General features: G+C 49.1%; 1 protein-coding gene across 1 annotated transcript; it reads right to left on the reverse strand.

Annotated features, from left to right (window-relative positions):
* Nucleotides 1–2,839: 2,839 nt before the first annotated feature.
* On the reverse strand, nucleotides 2,840–9,361 carry Maged1 (MAGE family member D1). The gene is given in 13 exon segments (NM_053409.2): nucleotides 2,840–3,044; nucleotides 3,254–3,639; nucleotides 4,324–4,438; nucleotides 4,745–4,807; nucleotides 4,953–4,995; nucleotides 5,087–5,166; nucleotides 5,383–5,474; nucleotides 5,624–5,703; nucleotides 5,857–5,920; nucleotides 6,016–6,684; nucleotides 7,236–7,934; nucleotides 8,632–8,705; nucleotides 9,261–9,361. Coding segments are annotated over 11 exon segments (2,328 nt in total). The 5' UTR covers nucleotides 8,677–8,705; nucleotides 9,261–9,361; the 3' UTR covers nucleotides 2,840–3,044; nucleotides 3,254–3,261.
* Between the last annotated feature and the right edge of the window lie 2,536 nt (nucleotides 9,362–11,897).

Below are 11,897 nucleotides of genomic sequence, written 5' to 3' on the forward strand. Positions count from 1 at the left end.
CTGGGTTGTGGGTAGTGGTGGGGGTGGTTGTAGCAATACTTCAGGTAATTATCTGGGGGTTTATGGGCTATGGGTTTATGGCTAATGTCTGTCTACCTGAATGTGGAGGCCATGGAACACGCACAATCCTGAGAAAGGTAGGGTGCTCTGTTCCAAATGGACTGCTAAAGGACAGCATGCTGAAAGCTCCCTCCCAGGTGGAAAGGCTGTCGCAGCTGTCAGACAGTCCAGGTGCTTCTCAGACGTCACTCAGAAGTGATAAGAATCACAGGCCAGACCCCTAGAGCTTCAGGGCTGGGACAATCCCTGCCAAACAGGTCTCAGGCTGATTCTCCAGGCATGCCTGAGATGAGGTCAGGACCCACAGCCAGGTGACAGGAAAACCTAAAACAAGGACAAAGGGCAGGGCAGGGATTAGGGCCCTGTACTTCCTACGAAACCCGGGCTCTTCTCAGAATGTGGACATTGCCACAAACCTGAGGAACTATTGGCCACTGTCCCTGACCATTGTGGAGCTTTTCCCAAATTGTCTTTGCTCTTTTTTCATATCATATACATTTTCTGCTCCTATCCTGTTCACCTGGCCAAATACTGGTTTTTAAGTAAGTTATGGCCTAGGCCTAGTTTTGCTTCTGGTGAGAAAGCCTTAGTAACTCAAGCAGTTACCGGTCCAGGTGATGGCCAAAGGCTATCTAGCTCTGCTTAGAGCAGTTTTACTGCCTCAGTCCCTGTTTTCTGAGCAACAAAGATTCCTCATTATCCCTGCATGAGAGACTATTATTTTTTTTTAAAAATGAGATAATTACATTATTTTCCCATCCCATCATTCCTTCCTCCTCCCACATACTCTTTCTTTTTATTTTTCAAATTATGACTTTTTCATTAAATATTATTACCCCTTTAAACCTTTTTCATTGGTTATTTTATTTACATTCCAAATGTCCCCCTTCCGGGTTTCCCATTCAACCCCCCCCCACCCCATGCTCCTCCCCATGCTTCTATGAGGGTGCTCCCCTACCCACCCACCCACTCCTGCCTCACTGCCCTAGCATTCCCCTATGCTGGGGGAATCAAGCCTCCACAGAATCAAGGGCTTTTTCATTATTTATTCAGTTTATATCCAGATATCAGGCCTCTCCGTCCTCTCTAACAAGTCTCACCCTTAAAGATACCTTCCCCCACTACCTCTCTCCTTCTCCTCAGAGAAGGGTGAAGCCCCCTTGGGTAACACCGTACCCTCAGACATTCAGTCACAGCTTTTTGAGGCCTCTTTCATAAATTCTGTATGCATGATGAAGTTCCCTGATCCTGTGTCAATAGGAGGTTGTGAAGGCTCCTGGAAAGACAGGCTGCATTTGCAGACTGTAAAGAGGTCGTCTGTTAGCTCAGCCCTTCATGGCTAATGTGGTTATGAGTATTCCTTCTTACAGAGGAGACTGGCACTGGGCTCCTGGGGTTGTACCTGTTTTTGCCTCCATCCTAGTTATTTCACTTTCTACATTTCTACAAACACCCTGGAACCCAAAGCCATTTACCGTTCATCTTCTGTCCTCCACTCTGACCCCACTGGTTGTTGTACTTCTGACGTTTTAAAATAAATATTTTTTAATCCCTTTTTACAGTCCAGACTTCATCACCCTCCCGGTCTGCATCCCCAACATCTCCCCATAACATACCTCACACCCCAACCCCCATCTCCAAGAGGATGTCCCCCACCCGGCTCCATCCCACCAGGCCTCACCACTCCCTGGGGCCTCAAGTCTCTCTAGGGTTAGGTACATCTTCTCTCACTGGGGCCAGACCCGGGAGTCCTCTGCTATGTGTTGGGGGCCTCATTTCAGCTGGTGTACGCTGCCTGGTTGCTGATCCAGTGACTGAGAGATCTCAGGGGTCCAGGTTAATTGAGACTGCTGGTCCTCCTACAGGGTCGCCCTCCTCCTCAGCTTCCTCCAGCTTTTCCCTAATTCAACCACAGGGTTCAGCAGCTTCTGTTCATTGGTTGGGTGTATATATCTGCATCGGACTCTCAGCTAAACGTTTGCTGGTCCTCTCAGAGGGCAGCCATGCTGGACTCCTGTCTGCAAGCACACCACAGCCTCAGTAGCAGTGTCAGGGCCCCTATCCTTCCCTTGAGCTGGATCCCACTTTGGGCCTGTCGCTGAACCTTCTTTTCCTCAGGCTCTTGTCCATTTCCATCCCTGCAGTTCTTTCAGACAGGAACAATTACGGGTCAGACTTTTGACTGTGGGATAGCAATGCCATCCCTCACTTGATGCCCTGTCTTTCTGCTGGAGGTAAACTCTACAAGTTTCCTCTCCCCACTGTATCTAAGGTCCCTCCCCTTAGTCCTGAGTCTCTCACCTCCCAGGTCTCTGGTACATTCTAGAGGGTCCCCCCTCCTCCTTCCTCCCGAGGTTGCCTGTTTCCATTCTTTCTGCTGGGCCTCAGGGCTTCACTCCTGTTCCCCCCCCCCACACACACACACACTACGGGATCATGTTCTCCCCTTCCCCTCCCCGGCCCCCGTCGCCCCCAGGTCCCTCTTACATGTGTTTGTTTTGACCATCCACCTGCCTTCACCATTCCTTTTCTTATACGGCATAGCCACCACATTCATTCCATATGTGGGATTTAATGAATGAACCTCTACACCAGTCCTTAGATTTCATTGATATTGTGTTCATTCATCCCTCCTTTGGTTTCCAAACCATTAGTTGGATCTACCCACATTTCCATCTTTTGAAAGCTGATCTGCCCTTCAGGTTAGAGCCAATAAAATGTTGAACTCTCTCCCTCTCCCTCTGGGTATTCATACAAAAAACATGAGGAGCACATTTAATTCACTTTGCAATTTCAACATTTATTTCTGATACCAAAACTTGACAACACACAAGGAAAAAAAAGTAATAGACAGAATAGCAAATAAATTTATCTTGCATGCCACTCTCAGTCAACAGGATGTGGCTCTCTAGATAGCTGTGTTTTGAAGGAATCTGAGGCTTCAGCCTCACTCAGGGAAAACTATTGCAAATGATGAGCAGTATCTGTGAACATAAGAAATGGGGGAAATAATTCAATTAGCTGTATAAGTAATAAGACCACAAACACCAAAGAGTACTCATACTCAGTACTTCCCTTTTCTCCACCATGGGCTGTACATTACTAGCTTAAGACTGTGAATACAATTCCCCCACTGAGCATATATCGATCCCCCGCAGAACCCTACCTGCTTAATTGAAAGTGATTTACTTACCTGACACTTTACTCAACCCAGAAGAAGCCAATGGCACCGAAGTTGGCGGCGAAGTTGGCGGTGGCAGTGCCGCTGGGGCCAATGATGGGGCCGGTAAAGGCCTGGGGAAACCTGGAGCGGGCATTCTGGTGGTATCTGGCCCAGAAGGTAAAGGGGATCCTGGACCAAGGATCTCCAAAATCTCCTTCCTCATCCCAGGTCAGCAGCTCAAACTCAATGTCATCCCAGCTCCAGGGCCCAGACACAGCCTCGTCTCCAATCCCCATGCGGTTTCTTGCTTCGGCCCGGGCCTCTGCCTCAGCTGCAGCAGCATCCAGAGCATCCAAGGCTTCATCTGCAGCTTCCATGAACTGTGCAGTCCAGTCACGAGGGTCTCTCTTCTGAACCTGCAATGAGAAATAAAAAACTAAACCAAACCTTATACAGTAGCCAAGATACATAATCAGTAAGAATGCAAAAAGAAAATACTGTATTATACACAATGGAATACTATCCAGCCTTTAAAAATGAAAATCCCAGTATTCATGACCATACGGGTGAAGCTGAAGGACGTTATAGTAAGCAAGACAATACAGAGACAAGTACTGTTTTTATTGACAAGTGGACAATCTAAAACTAGACTCACGGGCATAGACTAGAATGGTGGTTGCCAGGGTTAGCTTACGTGGGATGAAGAATAGGGACATATTCATCAAAGTGTATGAACTTGAGTTCGGTGTAATGATTAAGCTCTGTATCTATTATGCAGCAGAATGTCTATAAGGTAATGACTACTGTATATCTGTAAACTGCTTTTTCTTGTGTGTTACTATGTGTGTGCACATACATGTGCAAGTATGTGGAAGGACAGAAGGCAACCTTGTTTGTTGTTCCTCAGGTACTATCCTCCTTATTATCTGAGACAGTGTTTCTTAACAAGCAGGCTCCAGTGTGAGCCCATGAGCCCCTGTGAGCCCCTATTTCCACCTCCCAGCACTGGACTGCAAACACGCACCATCCCCTCCCTCCCAGCTTTTTACGCAGGTTCTGGGGACTGAACCCGATTAAGCTACCATGGATTCCGCTATTACCTCTGCAATGAATCTCAGCACTTTCATCTTGCTAGTCTCATGGTAGGAGCGGAGGCCCCAGAGGAACTCATACTCAGGAGGGTTGCTGTTGGGCACTCGTCTGTAGTCCAGGTATCTGAAGAGGAAAAAGTCTGTGTTTATGGGCAGTCTGCAACAAAATACATGCTAAATAATACTGTGCTAAAGTTGCTGCTTCAGGTTTTTATCATCTTGGACTACTACTCTTTCCTGAGAATGTGTACTATGAGAAAAGAGGACAGGCTTTACTAATAACTATGCTGTAAAAACATTCCACCTCAAAGCGTGTCTTCAGTAAACACTTCTGGATAATTCTGTGAACCTACAGGAGTGCTGTAAGTCACGTTTAAAGAACCTTTTCTGATGCAGACCAAGCAGAGCCAGAATTCTAAGGACCACTTACTTCTGCTTTACAAACTCGTAAGTAAGAAGTTTCCTCAGATCGCCAAGGAGGGGATGTCTGACCCTGATGGTGAAAAAGAAAACGACAATCAGAGATTCTGCCTGAAGAAAACTAGAGAGTTACAGACTGTCTTCCTATCTAATCTCATCATAATTTAAGACATCCCCTGCTGCTAAAGGATACTTCAGATGAAGGAGCCCAGTCGTACCCAGGACGTAGTCCCATCTTGCGCAGTGCTTCCCAGAGGACGGCTGCAATAGGAGGCAAGAAGAGAGAAGGCATGGAAAGTGAGCATGGAAATCAGACTGCAGCCAACCCCCAGCTCCAAGTCCAGTCACTCACCCTCAGTGGCACGGTTGCCATTCATGAAGATAATGCCCAGAATCACTAAGAGGAGGCCTAGCTTCGGTGTGTCTTTGGTCCTAGAGGAGTACAAAAAGAATACAGATATATACACACCCAGCAGCTGTTTACACGAAAAACCCCACAAGCTTACCAATTTAGCTTCTCCAGTATTTCTCAGTGGAGATCATTATGCCCCCACTCTGCCCATGACCTCCTATGTGACTGAATACTGAAACTCTTAGGCAAAAAGCATCACCAAGGAAGGCCATAACACATCCCCTTTCCCATCTTACGTTCCCAGTATGCCAGCCAGGGATTCAGGGGTACTGATGAGGATATACAGATGCTCTTCTTTGTCGATTTCCTTGAGCTGGATTCCAAATTTCTACAGAAGCAAGCAAATGACAGCACTTAGCATAACGTGCCAATAGGCAGGCAGTCACAGCGCTGTGAACCTTGTCCTCAACTCCAGTAGTTATCTCACACAATGGAGAATTTGACCGTCATTCTAGTTTCCCAGGTGTGGCTCTTTACCTTCTCCAGGACAAAGCATGCGCGTTCAATGATTTCTGGATAAACATCAGTGTATTCTCGGATGATATCTCTCAGCATTTCTGTAGGAGAGAAGGGAAGCACCAGGACTGAGCTGGAGCACAGTAGCAGCCCCTTGGCCAGGCCTGGTAAGGACAGCCCGGTCAGGCTCCTCAGAGGTAGAATCAGCTATGGGAGGGAGTGGACAGGACATCAGGGTCAGGAGAAGGGCCTACCTGAGCGCTTGATGGGCACCTTCGTGTAGTCTTTAAGCATCAAGTACTTGACCAGCTTATTTGCCTGGGGGGAAATAATTCAAATTAGGTTTGCAGAACACTTGGTTGATTACAAATGGAAGGACCACAGTAAACAAAGTGGAGAGGTATAGCACTTACTCTTTCCTGAAGAAGGGCCACATCTCGGGGCTGTGGAGGACCCTGGTTCTGTGAGGCACGAGAGTTGGGGGAGGATCTCAGATTAGGTGAGGGTCGTAAGTTCTGCCAGTCGGGTGGAATTGGCCAGTCGGCAGGGATCCAGTCAGGTGGAAAAGGCCAGTCAGAGGGAAAGGACCAGTCAGGAGGCATTGACCAGTCAGGTGGTAACTGCCAATCTGGAGGGCCTTGCCAATCTTGAGGGCTCTGCCAACTAGGTGGAGCCTGCCAACTGGGTGGGCTCTGCCATCCAGGTGTACTCTGCCAGGCCATTGGGTTTGGCCAGACAACTGGGCCAGGCCAGACAATGGGGTTTGGCCAGATCACTGGATTCTGCCAGATCACTGGGTTAGGCCAGATCACTGGATTCTGCCATGCAACGGGGTTCTGCCAAGCTGATGGTGTCTGCCTAGCTGGGGGACTCTGACGTGCTGGTGGGGTCTGCCTGGCTGTCTGGTTTTGCCAGCCTGATGGGTTCTGCCAAGCCAGTGGTGTCTGCCACAGCACATTAGGGGGTGCGCCAGGTGGGTTCTGAGTGGTTACTGGAACCGGAGCAGACCTCCAGTTCCCGGAAGCCAGCGAGGCACGCCTTTGGTCCCCATTGCTGTTCTCTTCCACATTCAAGTTATTAATCTGTATCATTAGAGAGAAGAAAATTTCAGGGTCACTATTAATCCTGGCACCCCCAGTAGCTATCCTAGGAAGTCCCTAGGAATCCTCACCTATACCTCACTAGCCATTAGCCACTTGGTTCCTCACTGTCTTTCAGGAAAGCATTTCATCTCCAAACCAGAGAAAGAAAAACACAAAGTGGAGCCCGGGGTTTCTCCCTTTCCTGTGCACTGCTTGGTTTCACCCTGAACTCATTTCTCCCTGACTGTGGTCTCTCTTGCTTGTGAGGTGGATCTTCAAAATCTAATGATAATTCTGGGTGAGCCTGCCTAGCTTAAGACATGGTGTTTACTGTCAAATGTAAGACGGTCTGCACACATACTGCCTGTGTCCTTGTATCAACTCATCATTAATCTGTGGACAACCGGGGGTCAGGAATAAATATTTATTTCAGCTCCCCCTACAACTTTGCCAAAATAGAGATATATATGTGCCCTTTATTTTGTTTGGAGCAAAGGAAATTCAAAGAAAGGAGAGACCTCAAAGCAAAGGGAAGCCAGCAGGGATCTCACCTTGCGGGTCCTCTTGCCCCGAATTATAGTCCGGGACTCCACATTCTGAGCCTGGGAGCCATCTGCTGAGGTCTGGGCTGCTGCACCGTCAGTTTCAGAGATACCTGCACTGGTCCCTACGTCAGCCATTTTGGCCTGGTTTACATTCTGGGTCTGGGCATCAGCTCCAGGGATCTTAGTGGTGTCATTCCAAGCCTTAGCTGTCTTAGGCTGGTTGTTGGTCATCTCATTGGCACTGGGAGACTGAGTGAAATTGTAGGTGGCACTGGGGCCAGCCTTAGTAGTGGTATTCTGACCCTTAAAGGCCATTTCAGACTTTTTAGCTGCTGATTTGCCTGTGGATGCTGCATGGGAAAAATCAGAGGCAGCATGTGGACCTTTAGAGGTGGCATTCTGTGACTTAAAGGCCACCTTAGGCTGATTCTTGGGCATCTCCTTGGCATTACGTGCCTGAGAGTAATCATTTGGCCCCTTTGTGGTGGTATTCTGGGCCTTAAAGCCTGTCTTAGGCCTGGCAGCAGCTGCTGAAACCTCAGTATCAGCCTTCTCATTGGCAGTTGGGGGCTGTGAACTCTGGGGACTAGCATTCGGCCCACTGGCAGCTGCTGTGGCCTGGCTGGTGGGCGGAGCCTCGGAGATCTGGATGGCTTCCATCAAGGTCTGCACAAGCAAGGCGCTGTCTTCTACAGAGGCCTCTGCCTGCAAATACAGGAGGGGGAAATTTTAATCTCTGGGCCTTACAAGCCAGACCTGAAGGAGGGGCACGGCGCAACGCAGCAGGGGAACTGTAGACAGGCGTTACAGTACTCAGACATGGGGGCAGAGGCGGGTCAAAGGGAGGCGGGGCGGGAACAAAATTTAATTAAAGGTAGAGGGGGCAGGGCAAGGTGAGGGACAGTCGGAGGCAGCAGGGGCTGGTGCGGAATGTGGTGCAAGCACTGAACCCCGAATGGGTTTAGAGACAGACTCGTGAGGCTTGCCGTGGGGAGCTCAAGACCTGAGGACGGAGGAATTGAGGAGGATAAACAGAGGAGGGTGGAGGGGGAGTCTCGCGGCGTGGAGAAAGGGAGGGTGGAGGCGAGAGGTTGGGGGATGGGGCGACAGACTGCTCTACACGCGTCAGGGTTATGGAAAAAAAATGGTTCCTTACCCAACCCGCATTCTCTGGGCAGAATGCCCTGACTAACAGGGTCTCCCCTTTCTCTAAGCAGGGACCGATGGCTGAAAAGGGCCGCCCCTCCCCCCTATTCGATAAACGCTAGAAATTTGAGAGCCCGCGGAGTCTAGGCCGGAAGAAGGGCAAAATCAGATCCTGCCATTTGCGCGACCTGAGGGGCCAGGGGTGGGCGTAATCTGTCAGCAAGGAAAATGGAGGAATTGGGAGCGGGGTTCTCACCTGGAAGCCGCGGAGGCCTGCACCGCCGTCCGGTTTCTGAGCCATAGCTCTTGTCTCTCTGGCAAGAGCAGAGCCTGAGGGGGGTGTGGGAGAGGAACTAGGCATTATACTACAGAAGGAAAATACGTAGGACCGAATTGTGTGTGCGCGTGTGGTTTGATTATGGGGGCGGGTGAGGTGCTGGGTACGGGGAGAAACAGGCCTAACTGGAGCGGGAAAAGTAAATGGTCGTCCCGATAGACAATCTAAAATTTCCAGAAGCTGACAGGTAAAAGCTTCAAATCCGCGGTTTGGAATCAGATAAGCGCTCTGAATGCGGTAGTTTACAGGGGCGGGGGGGGGGGCGGTTAGCGGGGAGAGGTTCGCGTCTGTAAAGTTGAATTAAGGCTTTGAATCTAGAGGAATCGTATAACGGATCAAGGTCGGGAAATAGGATTCAGTGAAGGAATTGGATAAAGATTCAGGGAATGAACGGGAGTTCGAATTAGAAAGGGTCGGGAGCGAGGTGTAAGTCCGGGGTAAGGCAGAGGAGGGGGTTTCTGAATTCAGGGAAAGGGGATTGGGATAAAAGAATGGGGGAAGGGCGCCACACCAGGGGGGCAGATGCCCAGTCCGGGGGCGGGTCTCACCTTGCCTCAGGCCCCAACCCCAACCCCCTTCGTTGCTTCCTTCTTCACGACTCAGAGGATCGGGACTGCTCTGCTCCGCTCTCTGCACCCGCACTCTCTCCTTGTCCAGGAGAAAATGCCAGCGCGGCAGCTCGGGCGACCCCGCCTCTTCGCCTAATATACCACCCACCGCCTCAGGAAGCCCCGCGCATGCGCAACAGATCACTGTCCAAATAAGAGTCCCGCTTGCTTTCCCAACAAAAGCTTCATCCTGGAGACCTTGTCGCGCATGTGCACTTGGAGGAGATCCCGCCTCTTTGCCAGCACACTATCCCACCGCCAACCAGGTTGACAGTGTACAAAGGTTCCTCCTCCCCTTCTCCTTACGCATCCACTCCTTCAACAGATGCGCAGCGCCTTTTGGTCCCACCCCCTTGCCCAACACACCAGCCCCCTACCTTTATCCGCAATGCGTCTCTTCTCAGTCCCGCCCTTTTTCCCGAACTCTCTCTAGCCAGGTCCGCAACTACCTCCCACCCACTTGCTTAGAGCCTCTTAGGTAGGCCTCTGCGGGGGGTCTCTTATTTCGACACAAACTAGGCCTCTGCTGAGTTCACGCACTTTGCAATGCAGAAACCTTAAAGGCAGGGGCAAAAAAAAAAAAAAAAAAACAAAAACAAAACGTGACAGAGCTACCAGGGCAAGGGTCAGCCTGGGGATTCTATAGGTTTCCTCTCACGAGACTCAGAAAATTAGCGTTTCTCTCGCCCTTTTTGCAGTTTTTGCCAAAGAAATATTTCGTGAGGGGTGGGTCCGAGAGGTGAGGGAAGGGCGTAGGGCAGTGGGCTCTGTCCTGGAGCTTGGTTTTCTCACAGGCAGCCTCAGGAGATGGATGGAGGTCAACATTCTCATTTAACACGTCAGGTAGCTAAAACGTAAACCCGCTGTATGGACCAGGGCATTGAGCTAGTAACAAACAGAAAAGACAATATTTGCTTAAACACACTGGTAATCCCAGCACTCCGGAGACCGAGTTCTAGGCCAGCTTTGCAACTCTGAGACTTTATCTAAAAGACAAACAAACATCCATGTGGGGCCTGGATGATCCTGACTGAAAATCTGCTCTGAGAATAGAGGCATTCCTTAATCCTCTATTGGAATAACAAGCTTTCCTCTCCCCAATATTTGTTCCAAGGGAATGAGGCTTGTGTTCTAGGAGGCCTGGTGTATGTGGGAACCCTTCAGGTTCACTCTGTGCTCCTCTTGGCAGGCAGTCTCCAGGAGTGAGACGGCGGGCTTTTTTGGTGCCTGCTGGAGCAGCCAGGGTAGTCAGGTGTGTCTGCCCTGTTCTTGCGGAATGAAGCTGGGCTTGGCTTTAGAATTCCAAGATGAGTGTCTGGCCTATCTGTCTCTGGCTGTGTGAGCCCCTGAGACATGGTCACTTTAGTGGACCTCTCTGAGCCTAATTTACTCACTACACAAAATAGGAATCCCAGGAAGAGAGTCGTGTCCAAGGACACACAGTCTGCTGTGCCAACATGGCTGGAGAAACAAACGCAGAAAAATGGCATACAGATGTGGTGACTCAAACCAAACCCATACGTTCCCGAAACCCCAGGCAGATCTGAGCGCATTTCCCATTTATTCTGGCGTCAGCTCCTGACAGGAGCCTGCATATGAAAGCAAGCTAATGCTAGGAAGGACCGCAGCATTCTGTCCCCAAGGGCCAACATCAATTCTGCCAGGCTGGATGACTTCCCTCATCTGTTGCATAGCAACCTCCCCTGTCAGCTGCCTGTTTTTCCTCAGCACTTCCTCTGTAAAGTGTCTGCAGTGGGACGTGATCAGACTCGGGAAAGGAGGTCTGAGGTGCCATTTTATGTATCATCTGCTTCCTTCTGTGTCTGTATCTTCAGTCATGGGCCAGCCTATACCGCGTAGACTCGTACCCTGCTGCCCACTCCCTTCTCCAGGTGGATATTTTTTGATATTCTCAAAATTATTTCCAAATTTATACACACACACACACACACACACACACACACACACGCAGGCACACACACATATCCTCCTCACCACTGTTTCCTTTAGTTTTGTTCTTTTTGTCACATGAGATTGGGAACTCCTTTAGGGATGTGGAGTTTGCCTAATTTATTCATTGTTGTACCTTCAGCACGATGAACAATGCCTAGTACATTTTATATTCTCAATAAAGATTGTTTGATAAATGAATGAATCACACAATCTACCCCATTGCTAAAACGAGGAGCCTGAGTGGAAATTTTTTTTGCCCGATAAATTCACTTATTTTTTTGTCATATACAAAGACATAATTTACTATGGAAACAGTTTATAAGCATCACTGACGATTGAAATGTTATCTAAATGCTATTGAAGTTAAGTAATCATTTTTGAATCCTCACCACCTTGAACCAGTGGCTAAGGCTTTTATACTACCTTTTCATATAGCATTTTTAAGCACAGGCACACAGCTTCTTACATAAATAAGATAGTATGCATGTGGAAAATATTTTACATTGCACTCTTTGGCTTAATACTCCACATTCGTCTTTCAGTTCTATCAGAGGTGCATTGTTACCGTGCTGTTGAAATCCCTGCTTGATCAAAGAGTCATGTTTTTATCATTTGACAAGAACC

The sequence above is a fragment of the Rattus norvegicus genome, chromosome X, assembly GCF_021556685.1.
Source record: "Rattus norvegicus strain SHRSP/BbbUtx chromosome X, alternate assembly SHRSP_T2T, whole genome shotgun sequence".
Classification (NCBI taxonomy): Eukaryota; Metazoa; Chordata; class Mammalia; order Rodentia; family Muridae; genus Rattus; species Rattus norvegicus.